A 22,861-nucleotide genomic window follows, 5' to 3' on the forward strand; every position below is an offset into this window, starting at 1 on the left:
GCATGTAAAGACAATTTTAAGATCACATCAGAATACAACAGTATAGGAACATTTAAAAAAAAAAGTAAATAACTTCAAGTCACCTTTTAGCACAAAATTAAGCTCTCTAACTTCTTTTTTAAATTCCCACCATATATGGCTCCAATCTATCTTTGGTACTTTATTTCACACTATTTCCCTTTATGAATTCCAACCTAACTATACTACTAGCCATCCCCCAAACTTGCTAATTCTATCTCCTACCTCTTGGTATCTGCACAAGTTATTATTCACTATGGTTGCAATGTACTTTATCCTCATGTTTCAAATGTATTATATCCCTTCAAAGTCTCAGTTCAGACACTCACTCCTTTGTGCTTTTCCCAATTGTCTCCTATCCCCTCAGTTACTAGTGTCTCTCAGTTTTCCTTGTATGACTCATATTGGTGTCCATGTTGGGTCCCCTATTTCCTGTGATAGAATATAAGTTTCTTTGACATCAGAGAATGTCTTCACATCCTTAAGTATCTAAATAATGATTTGCCCTTTTTTTAGAAAAGGGAAAGACTCAAGTTAAAACTTGTAATTTGAATCATATAGAGAACTCCCAGTGTGGAAACATGCTTCATAGATGCAGATCTGCAACTCTTATATAATTTGTAAGCTTAGAGAGTTACCTAAGGACTCTGAGAAATTAAGTCATTTGAACATAGTCTATGCTTAGTAAATGTTTATAGAACTGAGATTGAAAGTGGATTGAATAGCTACATGTATATCGGAAATTATTTTCTCTGTGTTACCTCTTATTCTAGTACATAGTGAATTAGGGCATATCCACATATACAGACCAGCTTAGAGGAAAATAATCCAGTTGAATTCAAATAACTCTTTACTAACTTGTGTTAAGAGATGACTAGTAGATAGACCAGCATTATGAATTCTTCATCCAACTACCTGTCATGGTTTGGAAAATAGATTGTTTTTTCATCCAGTTGATTTTTCTTGTGTAGATTCTTAGGCCAAACTCTGTTCAGTGATTATGGATCTCACTGAGGATGTGCTTTGGGGACTTCATGCAAGATGGTGTCTTCTATAAATAAGAACGTCTGAAAAATTTTACTATATAAAATAAAGCCCCCTTTCATTTGTACTCTACCTTTAATATCCTCTAGGCCACTGACAAAAATCTTTGGTGAGCCTATTTGTAAGACTTGCAAGGAAGATTTTAAAATACATATATATATATATATATATATATATATATATATATATATATATATATCCATCCACTGGTAATTTTCCCTGATTGTCACGAAGCTTTTTTTAGCCCCAAAATTCATGATTGGTAACTACATACTGTGTAATAGTAATAGCAATTCATCCCTAATTCATTTCCTTGACTTTTTAAACTCCTGTCTGTGCTTACGCCAATTTCTGCTCTCCATAATATATATTCTCAGCTGGATTATGTATCTCATTTGCCCATCTTTTGCCTCAGATCCTCAGTATGATAAAAGGGAGCCTCACATTAATCAGCATGTGTTAAAGTGTTTATTAGTAGAGCCTTTCCTCCACATTCCTTTTTTCCTTTCTTTCTATTTTTTGTTGTAATACTGACAGTCAAGGAGAGAAATAGTCAGTGTTCAAATTTGTTTCTGCTTTAGTTTTTGGTTTGGGGATCTTATCATCAATGCTTTCTTTTTCATGAGGTTGAGAGGGAGATTTTCTGCATTTTTATTCCTCATCTCTTAAGCTAGAAGAAGACTTAGAGGTCAGATAGTCCAACCCTTCAGTTTTCCAGATGTAGAACCCAGAAAGTGACTTGTATAAAGTCTCACAGCTAGCACGTAGCAGAACAATAGTTATAATCAAATTCTTATGGTTCCAAACCATTGATTTTTTCCCTCTTTCAGCTTTCCCCCCATCCCCAAACAAATCATTCTCCCACAGTACTTTGTGCTATATTCTTGGAACTGGTTTGAACCAACCCTACCTACATCAATTTAGGGAACTAATACATCCGACAACAAAGAGAGGTCCTTTATCAATGCAGATCAACATCATTTCTTTGAATTATAGTATTGAAAAGTTGTTGAGTGAGATTAAGTGACTAGCCCAAGGTCCCACAGATAGTATGTGTACAATCCTTCCTGACTCTATCCACCATGATATGCTGGCTCTGGGGATGATATAGGAGAGAGATACTAGCTGTAGTCTACCACTGGGATTTTGTCTGTATAAGGAATTCCTAGAAGAGGAAATACACTCTACCCATGCTTGTTGGTACCTTCTTCACCACTTACAGACTCAGAGATTTGACTAGGTGACTCAGAGTTTAAGTGATTTGTCACAGCCAGTTTGTGTCAGAGTTAGGACTGATTTACCACAAATGAAGTGGAGCCTCTAAAAGTTAGGCCATCCAAAGACAGAGCCTAGAACCACACAGGAAGGATTTCTTCCCAAAGTAATAAATGACTCAGACTGCCTACATCCCAGTAGAAGTAAGTTGGCAATTGTCTGGGCATTTCTGGATATATGACAGGAATGATCAATGAACTTACCTACCCAAAGTTATTTGGGGAGAATTCCCATAATAGCGGGTTATTTCCATGGTTATTCTACTAGAATCCTGCTCATTTTCAGGCCCTCTATTTCACTCAATGTTATTCAAGATCTGGAGCACAGATGCATGTCTGGATGCAATAGAGTTTCTTTGTGGGGCTGCTCTTGAGATAGGGGATTAATTAAGTATTTCTTAGCTCTGGAGCCACTGATGGTGACACCAAAGTTTTGCTTCTGGCCCTCCAACTCTACCACTTTCCACATTTGTATGTAGCCCCTCAGTCCAAGCAGTATCCAGTATAGTTTGGGTTTGAGGAGTGGAAAAGATGGAACTGGAAAGAGATGGTTTTTTAAAGGAAATCCCTCTTTCCCCTGATATCTACCCCTTAATGAATCAGCAGTCTAGAAGGCTGCTGTCTGGAGAGGGCAGGGTCTTTCAACCTGACTTTGGCTAAAGGCTATGAGATTCTTTTGGCCTTTTAGTGCTGTCAGAGGAGACCAGAAAACAGATGAACAAAACAGCCAGAATACTTATAAATAATGGATTATAACAAGCCATCTAAAATGGAATGAAGTTGCCCATAAGGGTCTGAGTTTGCAGAATTCACTATAAGCTTCCAAGCAATAACCATCCAGGGCCAAAACTGGTCGTTTTGTATTGGTAATGCCATTGCTGCAATCCTTTTTTAAATTGAATTTAAGAGGCATTGGCTCATTCTGCAACCTTAGGAAGTACTAATAATGCTAACTTCACAAAGGTTGGCAAAGATAAAAGCTGACAAAGCCTTTTTATGAGATGTCATCCTCAGCTCCCTGCACCAGCCAAATCCCTTCAAGCTTACCTTCCCAGCTTCTCTCATATAAGCCCCCTCCTCCGACATTACCAGACCCTCATCACCTCATGTCCAGACTATTGTAATAGCCTTCTGATCTATCTCCTTGCCTCCAGTTCACTCTCCACTTGGTTTTCTAGAGTAGACCGAGTCAAGTTGGCAAACATATATTAAGTGTCTATTATGTTCTAGACACTATGTTAAGCATAGGGAAACAAAGACAAAAAAGCTTTGACTTCAAGGAGTTTATAATCAAATGACAAAGGCAACATGCAAGCGACATTGTATATACAGAATAAATTAGAAACAATCTGATTGAGCAGTGACTACCATTATGGGGAAGCAGGAATGGCTTCTTGCAGAAAGTGGGATTTTTAACCAGGAAACCAGAAAGACCAGGGGATCAAGCTAAGGAAAGAGAGCATTCCATGCATGGGGTAGAGCCAATGAAAATGCATGGATTCAGGAGATGGAGTGCATTGTGAGGGACAGTATGGAGGCCAGTGTCCTCACACTGCAGAGTACACAGAAGGGAAAGAAGGACAAGGACAAAGGAAAGGTGGGAAGGCTCCATATTTTGAAGGGCTTTCAAAGCCAAATAGAGAATTTTATATTTGATCTGAGAGGTAAATGGAAGTTGTTGGAGATTATAAGATTTATGGTCAAATGTTCACTTTGGGAAGATCACTTTGATAGCTGAGGGTGAACTAGAGTAGGGAAAGACTCGAGGCACAGAGAAGAACTCAAAGTCTATTGCAATAGTTCAAGTATGAGGTGATTACAGCCTGTACCAGGATCATGGCAATGTCACAGAGGAGAGGGTGGTATGTGTAAGAAATGTTGTGAACACAGAATTAAAAGAATATGGCAACATATTAGAGAAAAGAAATAAGAGTGAGACAGGAGGAAAGGATGGCACCAAAGTTATGAACCTGAGTAACTAGAAGAGTGGCAGTGCCCTTGACAGAAATGGGGAAATTAAAAATTGACCTCTCTCTCTCTCTTTTTCCCTCTCCCTCTTTTTCTCCCTTGCCTTCCTTTCTCTCTCTCTGTCTCTCTCTCTCTCTGTCCCTCTCCAGCTCTCATCTTTCTCCCATCTTCCTCCCTTTCTTCCTTCCTCCATCCTTCTCTCTCTCTATGTCTTTGGGTCTCTCTCTCTCTCACACACACACACACACACACACAGTCACTCAATAAATTCCATTGGCTCCCTCCTAGTTCCAGGATCAAATATAAAACCTTTTGTTTGCCTTTAAAGCCCTTATAGCCCGTGCCCTTCCTACCTTTCCATTCATCTCACACTGTGCCCCACTCTATAAAATACCCAATCCGGTGATGCTGGCCTCCTTGCTGTTCCCTCCACAATGCAATCCATCTCACGGCTGTGCATTTTCCAGGCTTTTTGTTCTCCTTGGATAGAAAGCTTTCCTTTCTCATCGCCAGCTCTGGTTTCCCCAACTTCCTTCAGGATTCAGCTAAAACTCTACCTTATGCAGCCGATCTTTTCTTATCTTCCCAATACTAGCCTTCCCTCTGAGACTAGATTTCAGTACATCCTATATACATTCATTTGTTTGTCCAGGATTTGCCTTTTATCTTCCCCACCCCCATTTGAACTTCTTGGTGGCAGAGGCTATTTCCCCCTTTTTTGTATCCCCAATCAGTGCCTGGTACATAGCAGGTGCTTAATAATCTCTTGTTGACCTGATTGACAAGTTTTCCTCACAACCCCAAAAGGTAGGCAAACTAAGTATCACCATCCTGATTTCACAGATGAGGAAACTGAGGCTTGGAGAAAGGTAATAACTTCACATGAGCACACATACAAATAGCAGTTTTTAGAACTTATCTTGAGCCTCAGGACTCTCCCATTTTCAAGTTCAGTACTCTTGGACCTATACTCTGTTGACTCTCAAATCGCTGTGTGTTTTGGATTTGTTTCTTGACCCATAAAGTGGAGAACATGACTTGACAATCTCAAGGTCTCTTCCAGCAATAAAACACTATTGTTTTGAGGTACTGGCTGCACCTGGAAACATAGAGAGGCCTATGTTTTATTCTTGTGTGACCCCAAACCCCCTTCAACTGCCTGGGCTCTGGGATCTCCAGCTGTCCATAGAATGATTTTTTTAAGGAAATGTTTGAGATCTTCATTCAGAAGAAATTTACATGACTACAGAAAGATGATTATTACTTTAGTTAGCGGATAAAGGATATGCATTTGTTTAGTGAATGCTTTGTGAATCAAGAGACATAAAGATAGAATTATCCCTATAGTCTTTGTGCTTTGGCCAGCTTATTGAGATTGAATGAACTTTTCTGAATTCCCTCCTAACTCCATACCACCACAAAAGCTGGAATGAAAGAGCACTTAATTACCTGAATCAGAGCCTGTGAAATGTGTGAGTATCCCTGGCAGGAGGGAATTCCAGTCCCTGTAATTAGTACCACTGAATTGAGGCAAATTGTCTCCAGCAAGGAAATGAGGATGATGTTTGGCAAAAAACTGTGCAATGGGTCAAGAACTTTTTGAACTATGATGATTATGTCAACAGATGCTTCCCCCATCTGCTTACTGGAGAAAAATAACAAGTTTCTTCTCCCCATATGGGATGAAACTCTGTGCCTGAAGACCATGAGAGAGACAATCTTAGTAGGAAAAAATAAAAAATTTTCACAGCAACAACGCCTTAGATGCTGCCATGATCTTGTTCATTCAGGTCACAGGCAAACTATCCCACATCTTCCCATCCTGTGTGCTTCTTTCCCACATCTTTCCATAAATCAATCTAATCAAGACCTACCTATATAATATCCACTTCTAGATCTCAAACAGGGCAGCTACGGAACATAGTCGATAGCATGCTAAGCCTGGCGTCAAGAAGACTCATTTTCCTGTGTTCAAAACTGCTCTCAGCTTTTTACTAGCTGTGTGATTCTGAGCTAGTCCTTTAACCCTGGTGGCCTCAGTTTCTTCATCTCCAATGATCTGGAGAAGAAAATGGCAAAACAATTCCAGTAACTTTGCCAAGAAAATTCCAAATGGGGTTGCAAAAAGTCAGACATTACTGAAAAATAACTAAATGATAATAAGAGCTCTAACAAGTATCATAGCATATGACAGACATAATTCTTTAACCCTTCAAATGTCAAGTCATATGAGCATAAAACATTACTCAAAGTCAAGGGGAAAAATCAGTCAAGGGGAAAGATGCTTGTTATTAGTTTAACTCATGATAATAATAAATATTAAATGGCACTTTATTGTTTGCAAAGTGCTTTATAAATATTACCTCATTTTATCTTTATAAAAACAGGAAAATGGGTATTATTACTTTCCCCATTTTACAGATAAGAAAGTGGAAGCATATAAGTTAATGATTTGTCCAGGATCATACAGCTAGGAAATGTCCAGTGCCTCCATCCACTGTGTCTCTTAACTGCTTCTAATATGTTCTACATAATGTTTACTGTGGAGAAAAACAAATTAAAAAGAGGTCATCAAATGAGTAACTAAAAAGATGCCTCAAATACTTTGGTCTTCTAGTACATTTGATCCAATTTAATGAATATTCACTTAATGTAGGTAAGTTTTTTGGGGGAAATGTAGACTGTTGGGAAAAAATGATAAAAACAGAATAGTCCCTGGCCTTGGGAAGGTTGAATTGTTCTTGAAAAATAGAACATATGCACAAAAAATACAAATCAATTACTCAAGATAAGATCATGAGGGAGAGAACATTTCTAATAGGAAAGGACTCATGAAAAGATAGTTTTTGCTTTAAGGCTTTAAGGAAAGTGGGGATTCTAATAGGCAGAAATAAGGGAAGAGGGCATTCTAGACATGGGGAGGGGGACCTGTGGAAAAGATAAGGAGAGAGATGTAATGTCACTTAGAGGAAATAGTCATTCTTTTTTACTAAAATAATGATTTCAACCATGACTTATATGAGTAAAAATTAGGTGGAAGTTTTTTTGTTGAGAACTTCCAATACCAGGTTGAAGATTTTGAATTTGATTCTAGAGATGACATTGAACTCCCAAAGATTTTTGGGTAAGAAGTAACATAATCAGGTATACATTTTTAAAATGTCAATTAGAGATATCTGTGGAAGAATAATTATAGTCCAATTTGGATGCTACCACAATAATCAAGATGAAAAATGATGAGTACCCAAACTAGAATATGAGAAGGTAGGATAGATATGAAATATGTTTGGATGGAATCAACAAAACTTTGCAAATTGTCTGAATACTTTCCTTTGGGTTTTAAATCTCAAAGTGAGTTGTATTTATGTGATTGACAGAGTCTAAGCCTACCCATAATGGCATCATTCCTTCTTTCATTACAAGAAAATTACATAGGCCAATCTTAGCCAGATGGTGCAATGGATAGAACACCAGGCCCGAAGTTTAGAAGACTTGAGATCAAAGACAGCCTCAGACATTTACTAACTATATGTTCCAAAGATAATTTACTCTCTGTATCTCAATTTCTTCAATTTTAAAATGAACATAATAATAACACAAGGCTATTGCCTACTCACAGGGCTGTTGAGAACATCAAATGAGATAATTAATATTTATAAAACATTTACTACAGTATCTGGCACACAGTGAATACTTATAAGTGTTTGTTCCCTTTCCCCCTCACTTTGTATAGGGAATAAGAATGATAGAATAATTATTTGAATATACCTCTTATTTATGAGATATTTTCAGGTGGCCCTATTTCAACCAAAGATTAAATTTGTGAGCTGATATTATTGTCCTCCCCCTGAACCTTTCCATCAGACATCATTGGAAGGTCTCACACACAACTGAGGGCCAGAATCATAAGCAGGTACAGGATAGGACACCAACCCCTAGCTCATAAAATCATAATCGAAATGAATTTGTCACTTGGCTCTCATAATGGAGTTATAAGAGATGGAAGTGAACAGGTAGGAAAATCGATTTCCCAGGGAAGTAGAAATACCAAAGGAAATCAAGATCCTGTCAGGACAAGTGACAAAACAAGGGAAAGAATGAAGACTAAGAGAACCCATGGTCAGAAGAGACCATGTCTGTAATTATGAAGGAAGCACAATGAAAGGGGATTCTTAACTGGGGAAATCACTCCTTTCTCTTGGCAACTTGGGGAATACTCAAAGATTGGGTAGAAGCAAATTTATGTATTAAGTTTGAAGAACAGTAATACTTCCTCATACTGTATCGACAGAACAAAGAGTGCCTGTTATAAAATCGACAATTTCATATTCTTCAGTCAGGTAGTTTTCCCCTACAGGTTTATACTTAAGTTGTGAATGGCAATAAAATCAAAACCAAAAAATTTCTCGAGGCCAAAAACTTTAAATATGAATTGAAAATACTGGTGAAGAGTTAAGTTATTTAACTATGCTCATCATTATATCATTATTATTATTACTATCATTTCTATAGCATCTTGGTCTAGATCACCAATTCTAAATCATTTGATCTCAGGACTCCTTTGAACTTTTAAAGATTACTCAGAACTCCTAAAAGAATTTCTGCTTAAATGAGTTATATCTGTTGATATATGTATCAATATTTATCCACAACACTACTAAAATGTTTTTATTTCTAATATGGCAAATATTAGAAATAAAAGTATTAAACTATTTTCCTAGTAATACTAAAATAGCTTTATTTCCAATGCTTACCATATTAATAGAATATCTAATATCATAAAAATAAGTAGTAATAATCAAAACAGTATTATTTTGAAAATAAATTTGACCTGGTGGATGGCCTGAAAAAGTCTTGGGCACCTGCAGAGGTCCCTGGCCCACACTTTGAGAATCATTGATCTCACTTCTATTGTTTCAATGATATGGATTCTGTTTCTCCTCTTTGAAAGTTGTTCCAAATCAAATAGTTTTTATGCTAAGAAAAACATTTAACCATAGAATTAAGATAGAGTTTTCCACAGTGCATTTCCATAAAGTTTTCTGAAAAATGCATCTTCATCTGAGTTCTCCATTTGTAGTCCACTCAGTTCTAAGAGAGATATGAGTTAAATCAATATCTAAAAAAATCATAAAATCATTAATTTAATGATGTAAAAAAATCTCAGAGACCATCCAGACTAATTCCTTTATTTTACAGGTAAGGAAATTGGGGCTTAGGAAATAAAATGTCTTACCAAAGTCAAGCAAATAGGAAGTATTAAAAAGGGGATTTGAACCTAGATTCTCTTACTCCAGAGCCCATCATTTTCCCAGAACTCCCTGGGTAGAAAATGAGACAGATCAGCAATTTGTCTGTAACTTACAGAGTTGCCTTGTGGCACAAAAGTGTCAGGTTTCTTTCCAGAGGTCTTGTAGAAGACAGTATCTTAATCAGGTTTCCCTGACTAGAAAGCCAACCTTCACCCACTATCCCAGGCAGCCTTGCATCAACCCACCTACCTCTTACCTAAATCTGGTGGCTAGATCTCAGGTGAACAAAACTTGGTTAGAATTCTAAAGAGAATTTATCTTTCCACACATGGGAAAACCCCAAGTCTCGCATCCCTGTAAAGCCAAAAACCTTCATTCTGGCCCTCTTATAAATGCTTTCATTTGGTGAAGAACATCAGGGTCATCCCTATCTTTGAATACAGTGTTTACAATTCCAGCAGGATATCCTAACGTGCAGTGGGAGATCCGGGCTAAATGATACTCTGACATACCCATTTTTCAGAGGGTTCCTTTCACTGTCAAAGTAATGAGTCCTCAGTTCCTGATAACAGGGATCCTGTGTGAGCAGATAACAAGTAAGTTGTTTCCTTCATGTGGGGAAAAGTATCAACCTCTGGAGCAATGTTTTCTTTTCTTTTGATAGATGGTTTTGTCCTATTGAAGGGAACGAGAAGTCATGCCCTGCTGTAAGCAGGTTATTCCCCCTCACGTCACTCATGACTGTCTTCCTACATGCACAATGACAGTAATTTACCACCTAAAAAATCCCAAACCCAAACACTGATGGTAGAGGAAACATCTCTGTTCACTCACTTCATTACTTCATGTTGTTCATATTAATTAACTAGTTTACTTTGAAATGAGAACATTCTTTTGTGCGTGTTTAAAATGCCAAGACCCAAAATAGTTGTTTGCTGGCGCTGTAATTGTTATATACTTTCCATTCCCCTCAAAAATATCCCCTTCTTCTTCTTATCTTGACTTAGAGGTTTCCCTGAATTCATTCAAGGTTAAATTCAAATCTTACCTTCTGCAATTGTCCTTTCTCAATGTTCCTCCCTTTGTGTATACCTTGTGTGTGCATTGGTTGAATGTGCCAGATTATGGACTCCTTAAGTCAAGGACTTAAGAACAAGTCAAGAACAAAGTATTTTCCCTTTTTTATCCCATGTTTAACACTGGGAGTAGGGTATATAGTAAGTGCTTAATATATGCTTACTGACTGACTAAATGATGATGGTGTCTCAAAGTCTTAGAAAGTATAATACAAGCTCCAGCAGGCCCTACCAAGCTGGGAAAGTTCTGAAAATGAACTGCTAAAATGTGTTTCTATGACTTGAGAATCAAGCAAGATGACCTTAGAAACTCACTATAAGGTTGGCCAGAATGGAGTGAGTTGTTTGATCATAGCAGCAATACGAGACCATCTACAGAATCATCTAATTGGTGAAAGGAGTTTCCACACTGATGAAACCAGAGATCCTTGGTGTAGATAATGCATAAAGTGCTGGACTTGGTATCAAGAATGGTGTAGTCCAAATTCTACCTCAAAGATCTTGTGATCTATGTGATCTTGGGCTAGATGTAACTACTATCCAGCCCTATATCCATGATCCTGTTTTCTAGTGTCATTTTCCCCTGGCCCTCTGGTTTCATTGGTGTAGGGAGTTACTCACTGAGAAAACTTTCTTTATTAAAACAGATCAGTAATTGCTCTGGAACTTAGTCTTAAAGAACTGTGGAAAGTTCAATTGATGTGGGTGATGTAGACACCTGACAATGGTAGGCAACAAAAATTTGGTCATGTGAACAATCATAATGGCCATTCTCTTTGGCAAAAAGGTAGATTTAGTTAGGGGGGATAGGTTACAGACAAAATGAAGGGATACAGTAGACACCAGGAATTGTAAATATGAAATAGAGTGGGAAAGCATAGAAAAGCAAGTTCCTCAGTGGAATTCACAATTACCCACTAGAAAGGGAGCACCCCATGAGGTCGGGGCATGTTCTTAGCTGGCAGGTTAAATCCTAAAAGGGAATTAGCCCTCTAAAAGAGTTAGTTATAATAGGAGAAATGGGATTGAAAAGCATAATGGAGTTGGGGAGATATCATGGAGCATGAGGGAAAGGTAAGGAGAAAGACACCATGAGATAGTGCCATGATGGACTGATCCAAAGGAGGGCAGCAGTCATAGGATGGCCCATAAGTAGATTTTATGGTGAAAATTTAGACTCAGGGATATGACTTGGATTTCTAACAAGCCATGGTCTTGAGAATGCTCAAGACCCTTACAGAGCTGGGCTCTCAGGAGTTTGACATAACTCAGATTTCTGACTGGAAGATTTCTCACTTCCCAAAGGGTGAGACTACAGAACTAACATGATCTCTATCAGCACCTTCTCCCTACCTGCCTCAGTGATTCATTTTTATCAATTTCTGTGCTAACCATGTCTGACATTGAAGACCCCATCACAATGATACCCAAGGTCATGTGGTATATATCAGACGCAGAATTTGAACCCCAGTTTTACTAACTCCAACTCTGCCTCCTTATTCTTTACTCTCCATTGTCTTCAAATGATCTATTGAATCATATAACTAATCTCATTTAAACAAAAGTTGACATGTTTAAATAAATGTCCAAGAAAAGTTAAATTGTATTTTTGCTAAACCAATTGCTTGTAAGAACATAGATAGATCGAAATGTGTCAGTCTCAAAAATTCTCAGGATTCTAGCTTTCTCCTATTGTAAACTTTTTTTCATAGGCCTTTGAGAAAAGAATGTTATCAAGATATTCCACCGGGTATTACTGTAGACAGACTTTGACTTTGTTTGCAGAAGATGCTATTTACCTGCTGGATATTTAATAAATGTTTTAGTTTGCCATTTACACATGGTGCTGTCCTTTGCTAATCTCAGAACATGTCACAAAATTTGCCTGCCTTTGTAAAAACTCAATTTTCTCCCTTGGTATCCTACCATGTAGAGAGCATAGCAAGCATGTCCACACAACTTCCAAGTGGGTCAGAGAGTACCCAAAGGCCAGATGCTCCCAGTCCTCGTGTCAATATGATATAGGTTCACTTCATCATGTGGAATAGATACACCACAGCAAATTCCATTTTACAATTGAATTCCATGGTAATATGAGAGAAATGCCCCATAGGAGGGAAGAGCAAGAAAGAAAATACTCCGGTAAACTTAGCTGAAAGTTTGAGGGAGAAGGATAACATGAGAACGTGAAGTGATATTAGCACCAGCAGACTGTGCCATCAGTTAGCAATGCTTTTTCTTTTCCTCCAATATTTTACAGCTTTCCCTTAGGCAACCATGACAATTTTCCTTTAACTCTGTAACAACAATCCTTTAACTTTTCTCTCTCTTTCTTTTCTCTTAATTTCCCCATTTATCCTCTCCCCCTCCTTTTCCTCTTCTCCATCTTGCTCTCCCTGTCTCTCCCTCCTCCTCTCCTCCTTCTTGCTCTTCCTATTTCTCTCCCTTCTCCTCCTCTTCTATTCCTCCTCCTTTTTCTTCTCTCTCTTCCTCCTCTTTCTCCTCCTTGCTCTTTTCTTTTTGTTCTCTTTCTTTTCTCTTCTTCTCAGTGTTGTCATATTATCATTCCAGATATATCCTTCCCTCGCCCTCTCTTGTTTACTCCCTTTACCATCTACTTCCCCTTCAAAAATGATCATTAATAGAAACTAGTCTATAATATCCCATTTTTTTCATAATTGCATTGGATTGGTCATAGTTCTGGAAAGGACCTTAATGGACATCTAGTCCAATCTCCACATTTTACAGATGGGGAAACTAGGGCTAGGGGAGGTTATATGACTTGTCCAGAGTCAAAGAAGTAGCAAATAATAGAGGCAGGATTTGAATACAAGTCCTCTAATTCCAAAGATCTTTTGCACTTTACCACACCACCTGCAACTCTCTCACTTTACCCAAAGTAATGAAGTGACTTGCTCATGGTCACACAATCTAATACAGTAAAAAGCATTCTAGAATTGATGTCTAGTGTTCTAGACACTCAAAGCCAGTGTTCTCAAAAGTTATTCCAAACTTGCAAATTCTCTGAATTTAGATTTCAATATCTGTAAAAGTATTCTTGGTCTGCATCATCACTGCCACAAATTTGGAATTCCATATGTCTAGTTCATTTTTAAAAGGGATATATGTTATTGGATTACTTCCCATCTAGGGGAAAGGAGGGAGGAAGAGAGAGGGAAAATTTGGAACACAAGGTTTTACAAGGGTGAATGTTGAAAATTATGCATATGTTTTGGAAATAAAAAGCTTTAATAAAGATAAATGAATGAATGAATAAAAAAGAAATATATGTGTAAATTAAAATTAGCCAGTGAAAGATGTTTGTCCTCTACATTGCCATGTGGGTCCCATTACATTTCATGAACCAATTGACAGCTGAACTCATTTAGATATCAGGCCAAAGCCTCAGGTTTCTCATCTGTAAATGGGTGAAGGGGCAAGATTGAACAGAATTACTTCCAAGGTCCCTTCCAATTCAAAATCTGTCATCATAAGGTCCTTTTATTTAAAGAAAAATCAAAATCTCAGATAGAAAAATAATCTTATCCCATCTCTAATGGGCAGGATGTGTCTGACTTTTCTCTGAAGACTTAATTATGTGATTAATAACCTGAGCTTGAAAGCAATTGTTGTAGTGAGGCTTGCATAATAGAATAAAAGATTCCAGTGAAGAGGATATGACAGTCATAAGTAGTTTCTTATTAACTGACTAGCCAGCTTCTTACATCATGCAAGTTATTTTTTAAAATAATATTTTGTAGTTTAATTCTTGGCCAAAGTTCTTGTAAAACTGACATTGAAGGCAAGATGGGGTCACATAGCCTGTGCCCAGTCGGGAGTATGGAACTATAATCAGGTCCAATAATATGTCAAATAAAGAACCATAAGTTTGATCAATGGTGGCTCTTCTCCCCATCCAAACCCCTACTTTCTCTATATGAGACAAGACTGATTCTGGAACAGCTCATCTCAACTAGCTAGATGTCTAAAGTATCCATTGTGGTCCCAAATGACACTGAAAGCTTTGCTTAATTCCTCAACATCTCTGCTTCAGAGAGCCTTTGAGATGTGTCAGGGTTGGATTTAAGGCTATTGCTTGCAGTTGAATGGTATTTTGTCATGGACCCAAGGGTCATATTTGGTTCTAGAGGAGTAAAGTCACTGAAGGTTGACTTGGAAGTAGAGCCCAGCTCCAGAATTCCATTCACCCTTAGAGAGACACCAGAATTAACCTTTCAATCAACAAGAAATCACTAGTTAAATACTTACTATATGCCCAACACTGTGCTAAGCTCTGGAAATAACAAGAAAGAGCAAAATCAGTCTCTGCCATTGAGAGATTTATAATCTCAGACCATACAGGAGAAATATACAGTGGATAGAAGGTAACTTCCATGGGTCCACTTGAATTGAATTGACTATAGAAGCTCCATTTCAATATCACACAGTTAACTAGCCTCTCCTCCTTTGTTTCATCACTGCAGGTAATGACTTTAACCCAAGAAGTCTCACAATTAAGCAAAGATATGAAGAATATAATGAATCTTCTGGAAAATGTATTAATGGCCCCAAAGTCTACAGGGTTTTGCTCGGTTCACAGTGCATCCATGTGTCCCTCCATTGAGAGCTTACAGAATCGAATGACTTGGACAGCTCACCAATCCTGTATGCACAAGCCAGCAAGCAAGGCCTCCTGCACCAAAGCACACCTCTGTCATGGTAACAGCGTGTCTGGCATTTGGGAAATGGAACGTGCCTCTGTTGGAAACAGCCCCCAAAGAACTGGAGCCAATGAGCAAAACCTTTTGGACAGCGATCTTTATCATTGTTCAGGCCTTGACTATTCCCCGTCCCATTATCAGGTCATCCGAGAGGGTCCTTTGCAATTTCTAAGGTGCACTTCTCCCCATTCAGATACCACGTTGACCCCCCTTCAGTCTATCTCAGCAACTCTCTCCTCCTCAGCATGTTCTTCCTCAGAGACATCCTTGCACCTCGTGCTCCCCAGCAGATCGGAGGAAGGTAGTTTCAGTCAAGGGGCAGTCAGTTCTCTCAGCTTGGAAAATTTGCCTGGCTCCTGGGACCGTGAGGGCATGCCATCCCATCCCATCAAACCCTCAGAAGATTTCCCTCTGGAAATCGTAACAAGCACAACGGACATGAAAGATAACAAGGCCATCAATGTATAATAACTGGTCTGCAGAGGGGACCTTTAGCATATAGGACGGGACTCCCCACTTCCACCTCATTGCTGCATGACTGCTTTGGTTTGCCTTTTCTCTACCAATGACAGAGATCGAGCAATGGCGGGGCACCCGATACTAAAGACCGAGCGGGTAGGAAAAGGTGTAACCTCATACATACCATAAAAAACAATTTCTAGATTCTAGAAGCATGTGGAAAGCATTTTCTCTATCGGTATTAATCTATTGGTCTGTTCCACAGACTCTGGCAATAGTCCAAACACCCAGGGGGTTACAGCAGCTGGAAGTCCAGGACAAAAGAATTTTCTGGCTCACTTTTTGTCGTGGGAGCCTTTTGTGGCTTAAAGCAAAGGTTTTTCCTGAGTGCCTGTTTGTCATTCCTGAACAATATCCATAGCGCTGTCGGCTCCGGGTGCTCCTGGCTCCTGCTGATATATATTTTTTTCTGTTATTCGAAGGCAAAGAGACAATTATCCCTGCATGCCATCCAGACAATCAGCCAGATAGAGTTGGTGGCCAGTGGTTAGCTGTTGCACGCTATTTGTCATGTAAATGAAACTTCTTTATTTATCAAAAAAAAAAAGGCTATTTTTATATCCTTGGTATGAAATATGTATTTAAAATATTTAAAATATTTATAAAGAAATTAATGTTTTGTTTTCATTTTGGTAAAAAGAAAAAAGCTTGCTGTTTTAACAAGAAATGCCCTACTGTTGTGTATAGTAGATCAAATTATTTATTATTAAGAGGATGTAGCTTAAGAAGGAATCCCCTTTTATCTGCATGCTGTTTGGGACAAATGTATCACCATACTGGTGGAATACCAATAAGAAAATAGGGTAATATTTTATTAATAAAATAAAAATATGGAATGTCAGACACAATGTTAAGTCAAATATATTCACCTTAAAATGCTGTGATGTGGTACCCCCTTTATGCACAGGGGCCCTTGCTAGTTGATTCCATTAAAACTCTCTCAGTGTGCATAAGATAAGGAAACTAATTGATAGAATTTCATACTTAAGAAACTTGGGTGTTTCCTGCCTCAGATATTTCCCTGTGCCAAGTAGCATCCAATTCAGGGATCTGTTCCCTCTTTGATTACTTTCATACATCTTATGAAAAAGTATAAATACATCTGCTCTAACTCATAAAGATATAAACCTCCCTTTAAAATTGTTTTCTTTTTATGTACATAAGAAGGATCAAAATTTAAGAATACTTCAAAAGCCCAAGCAAATTTTGTGTCAATCAATGTACCTAGTACTTCCAGTTAAGGTAATTTTCATCTAAATGCTCTAGGTCCAAGTAGCTGCCATATTCAATGCATAGCTCCCAGACTTTTCCACATTATTCCCTACCCTTGATGAGCAAGACTATGGAAATTCAGTGTCTTAACACATCTGAACAAAGATTTATTTAGAAATTATATAGGTTCTCTTCCTTAAATCTGCCTAAGACAAGTGAGAAAAAAGAAAGTTTCTTTGATAGTATAAACACATAATTACCATTGCATGAGTAATTCTTGATCCATCGCTACTGGAACTCAGTTTTCCCCCTCAAATAAAACCTCAGTTTTTTGGCCAAATATTTGTAAATCACATGTCCTTGATATATAACTAGATAAATGATTTTATCTAAGAAAATTATCTTAATAATTTACTTCCCAATTGCCCTGCCTTGGCTAATTTAACCATGCAATCCACAAGCATTCATTAAAAAAAAAAAAACTATAAAACAGCATTTGATCTCAAGAATCCTATATTCTACTGGAGGTTATAATAACTAAACAAAAAATAACATACATAATCATTTGAAGAGAAGATAGGGGAGTAAGCCCTAATAACAAAAAGTCTTCCCATAGATCAGGACCTACAAAAGTGGCATACCGATATACTTCTAGACAGTTTGATAAATTTGTAAATGGGTACCAAGAAAAGAGGGCAAATAAGTAATGGACCTACAGAAATTAATTTCATTTTATTTGTTATACCTATATATGTACATGGAATCTTAGAATTTATTTCTTTTATGATTAAATAGGGGACTCAGAAAGGTTGTGCTAGAGAAGCCAAAGGGTAGAATGAATTCTTGCCTTAGAAGACAAAAGTTAAGGTAAACTTTGAAGGAAAGCAGGACTTCTAAGAGGTAGTGATGAGGAGGGAATATGTTGGAAACATGGGAAATAGTCTGTGCAAAGGCATAGAGGAAGAAGATCTGAGCAACAGCAAATATATGGGTTTCAACGGAATATGCAATAAGTACCAAATGGCAAGCTAAAGTCAGATTGCTAAATTACCCTACAGTATCCTCTAGCTGTAAAGACAGGACAAGAAAAGAAAAGGAAGAAAAGGAGGAGGGGAAACTAGAGGTGAAGAAAAAAAGAAGAGGAGGGAAAAGAAGGAGAAAAGGGGAAAGGGAAAGATTGATGTTATTGGTAAAGATATCCCATAAGAAGAGATGAGATGAAAATTCCAAATGTAGTATAGAATGGTATCATGGCAATGGTTAGAACTTTAACCAACCATATAGCTTCATTCAAAAACAGAGTAGTTGATATATTTGTGATTTAGCTTAGCAATCATTTCAGCAAAAAAAAAAAAAAAAAAGTAGAACAAGAAAACCCCACTCAATCCCCAATGTTTTTTTTCTGAAGAACAGTTCAGCTGTATAAAATCCAAAATGAATAAATATTTATTTAATAAAACAATAAATATAGATAAGTGGAAACAAATAAATTAATAAAACTCCAGTGGAGAAATGACTTTTAGAATCAAAGAGGAACTCCTCTATTGGTCATTTACAGTGCTTTATAATTTGATCCTTTCCTAACTCTCCAGTCTTGTTCTCCATCACTGCCTTCCTTGTCCTTCATGACCTCATCATACTGCTTTATTGTTGCACCTCATACACAACCCTCCATCTTACAAAGTATGCCTCCCATACCTTGAATGCTCAGCTTCCTCACTTCCAGGTAGGGCAATACAAAGGGTTCTGGATTGGGATCCAGAAGACCTACATTCAAACCCTCATGTGCCAACAAATCATTTAACTAGTCTATACTTAACTTATGCTGAGTTGTAAAATAAGAGGAAAGGAATAGATTTTTACTGAGGTTATTTCTAATCTACAGTCTTCCTGCAATTCTGAACTAACTTTAAGATTCATTTCAAATAGCTTCACCTGTGAGCATCCTTTTCTGGTCTTCCTAGCTATACAGTGTCTTTTCTTTAACATTGTATTTGGTTGCATTCTATGTCTTGTATATATTTATTTATAGACATATTGCCTTTTACACAAGAATGTAAGTTCCTTGAGAGATTATTTTGATTGTGTCTCTGTATCCCCAGAACTTATCATAGTGCCTGGCTTTTGACAGGTATTTCACAAATGGTTAGTGATTAATTGTTAGATTGATCCAGTAAACTAATATTTTGCAGGGGGATTGAGCCCAAGTATAATATAGGAAGCTCTCAAATTCTGAAGACATGGGAATAAAGCATTTTACGGAGAGGGAAAAAGTGGAGCAAAATCTAAAGAGACGAATATGGATACACAGGGAACTCACAAATTCAGACCCTGAAAAGGCATTAGAAGACTGAAGCAAGAGAAAGTCACTGAGAATAAATACAAAAGCTACATAATTCTTTGGGAATTGCTTTGCGAGTGCTAAAGCCCAGTATGTTGTGAGTTTAGGGATGAATGCCAGAAACAATAAAAAGTTGTGGAGGATGCTTTTTTTAAGTCATAGGGAGGTAAAAGGATGCTCAAAGAAAGAGGGCAACTACTTGTGATTGACAGAATAATCATAATGGATAATGGGGGAGATACTAAACTATTCGATTCTTATTTTGTTAGCTTTCTCCAGCAAAGAGAATAATCTTTGGACTTGGGAAAATAGAACAAAAATGGTCAGCAGAGACTAGAAATGAGGATAAAATAGAAAATGATATGGCAACATTTATCTGCCTCATGTAGTGGGCCTGGACTACATCCTCAAATACTCATAGGATAAGTGAGCCATTGTCAAAGAAAAAAATGGTTTTACAAAATGAAAAAGTTGACAAAAGACTAAAGAAAATATACTATCCCAGTGTTCTAAAAAGAGAAGTAAACCAAGTCTACAAATGATAGACCAAAAGCTATAAAGCTTCTATGCTTTCTAAATTCTATTTAAAAAACCAACAAACTTTCATAGTATATCTGCTGTGTACTTAGTACAGATGACACAAAAACAAAAAAATGGAAAAAGATGAAATATTTTCCTCCAAAAAAGGATGGCATATGATCAATTGGAAATAGAAGTTAGGGATCATTAAAGCCAGCATGCCTTCATCAATTATACCAAATCCACCTCATTTCAATTTTTGAAAAGCTTACTAATAGGATAGGTCAGGAGAATGTGGGTACAGTATTCCGGTTATTGTTTTGGTTTTTTTTAAACAAGGTTTTTTACTTTGCATGCTATCTTTCTTGGTAAAATGGAAAAATATTAGCTTCATTTATAAATCAGTAAGATTTGGGAATTATCAAATAACAAGACCCAGGAATACTTATTAGGGGCTCAGTAACAACTAGGAAGGAAGCCAGATATCTGTCACAGTGGATAGATCACTGGCTCTGGAGTGACAATGATCTGAGTTCAAATCTGGCCTCAGACACTTACTATCTGTATGAGCCTGATCAAGTCACTTAATCTTGTTTGCCTTGGTTTCCTCATCTGTAAAATGAACTGAAGAAGTAAATAGCAAAAACACTCCAGTATCTTTGCTAAAGAACCCACAAATGGATTCATAAAGTCATGACTGAAGAAGACCGGGCAACAACAAAACAACTAGAAAAGAGTTCTCTAATGAAAGAGTCCAGGTTATGTTCTTGATTTTGTCTTGATTTATTCATGTACTGATTTTTTTCAGTTCCACTGATTCTATTAATTTCACTCTGCCTCAATTCTTCTAAGTCTTCTCAAGTTTCTTTGAAACTAACTCCTTCTTTCATCACTACACAACAATATTATCCCATTGCATTCATATGCCATAATTTGTTCTTGAATATATATGATAGATTTTTAACCAACTGTTCACCTACACAAATATTTATTATAAAGTCAAAGAGTTCGTGGTGGAAGGGACTTTAGTGGCCATCTGTTCTAATCCTTCAATTTTCCAAATGAGGAAATGGAAGCGCAAAAAAACTAAGTGCTTTATAGATGTGCACAAAAGTACAAAGTGGATAAAAGTAAGCTTTGGACTCTGCCTCTCATACTTTTGAAAGGAAAATTCTCTCTAGTGCAGCACATTGCCTGTCATAGTCCCATCTCTGACACATATTGTACTGATTGCATGGTTGGAGCAATTCATCTAAACTTTCAGTGCCCCACAGTGTCTGATTCTTCAAGACTATGAGATCAAGAATTAATGTGTATCTGCATTGGTAAAGACTGAAAACTTGTTGATAATTAAAGCACAGACCCTTCCCCCTCAAAAAAAAGTTCACTTGTTAGAATTAAAAATACTAAAAGTTTGGCAGAATCACAATATATTTAATTACAAACTCTGTGAGGATCTATTGACAAGGAGGAGAGAGACAAAGTGAGATGGCCAGAGTGAATGAGCATAAAGGAATGGAATACGGAAAGAGGAAAGACAGAAAGAGGGAGGGAGAGAGGAGACAGAGAGAGATGGAGAGAAGGATACATAAAAATATATATGCATATATGTAAAATACCTAGCAAACCTTAAAACACTATATAAATATTAGCTATTATTTTTATCCAAATTTTATACCAATTTTAAGAAGAAGCAAGGGTTAATAAATCAATATAAATTTCTTTGGGGTATGTAAAAAAAAATCAACTTCATACAAACAGAGCAATAGATGATGCATCACTGGATAATAATTCTTTAGAAAAAGACCATCTAGGTAACTATAATTAGATATAAATAGTAACTATAATTACTCTAATGTTTAGGGTACTGGCCTTGGAGTCGGGAACATATAAATTCACATTCTTCTTCACATAGTTACAAACTGTCTAGTCTTCAGTGAGCCACTTTAACCTCTGTTTGCCTTAGTTTCATCAGCTGCAAAATGAGGACTAAAAATGGCATCTACCTCCTAAGGCTATTGTGAGAATCAAGTAAGATAATATTTGTAAAGTTATCTGTACATTTTAAATGATGTACATATACTAGTTATTATTTTAATATACCTAGGAGGGAAGAAGGAGAGGTTATTTTGTTTCACTCTCAATAAAAGTCAATAGTGTAACATGGCAGCCAAAAATCTGATGCTCTTTTTGGCTGCATCCTGAAAAGCATGATACCCATAAATAAGGAAAGTCATAACTCCATTACTCTCTGCTCTTTGAGTTCACACATACAGAGTCTTTTTTTTTTTAATTCTAGGCACTATGTTTGAAGCTTGTTTAGGATGATAAAAAAAAAAAGTCATGCATTAAGAAAATCAACTGAAAAGCCAGAGGTGTTTAGCAAAGTGAAAAAAAGATGAATTGGGGTTTCCTGAAAGTTTTGCAAGTATTTGAAGGGTTGATATGTGGACAGAGGATTCAACTTGTTCTGCCTGGCCTTGGGGAGAATTAGAAATATTAGCCTGCAGCTATAGAGATGAAGGATTAAACTTGGTTTAAGAAACAAAAACAAAAAAAAAAGATAATCCACGAATGGAAAGATTTGTCCTGAGCAATTTGGCATTTTATCTCATTTGAGAGCAGATGTCTACTAGTTAAGGCTACTTAAGGGGGGGATTCTTGTTCAAGTTAAAAGGTTTTTTGGCCCCCTTCAGCTGTTATATTTTATGATGTTAGAAAATTATCTTGACTTCAAAAGAAAATATCCTTGAATGTGAATATAGACATCTTTTTATTGAAAATTAATTACAATTATTGTTATATTTAGTGATTGACAAATTGATATTGCCTCTACAAAGGCAACATAAGTAGAATAGAAAAGCCAAATGTCTACAATATTCCAAAAGAATATATAATTTGATTAGTGTTCGATAGA

General features: G+C 37.1%; 1 protein-coding gene across 1 annotated transcript in view; it reads left to right on the forward strand.

Moving 5' to 3' along the window:
* The window catches only part of KCNH8 (potassium voltage-gated channel subfamily H member 8), a 381,840-nt gene extending 365,407 nt beyond the window's left edge, over positions 1-16,433 (forward strand). The window contains exon 16 of the mRNA XM_003772021.2: positions 15,117-16,433. Coding sequence (XP_003772069.1) covers positions 15,117-15,821 — 705 coding nt within the window. The 3' untranslated portion in view covers positions 15,822-16,433. The remainder of the gene's footprint in view (positions 1-15,116) is intronic.
* The last annotated feature ends 6,428 nt before the right edge of the window (positions 16,434-22,861 follow it).

Source organism: Sarcophilus harrisii, chromosome 5 (assembly GCF_902635505.1).
Source record: "Sarcophilus harrisii chromosome 5, mSarHar1.11, whole genome shotgun sequence".
In the NCBI taxonomy this organism is placed as follows: domain Eukaryota; kingdom Metazoa; phylum Chordata; class Mammalia; order Dasyuromorphia; family Dasyuridae; genus Sarcophilus; species Sarcophilus harrisii.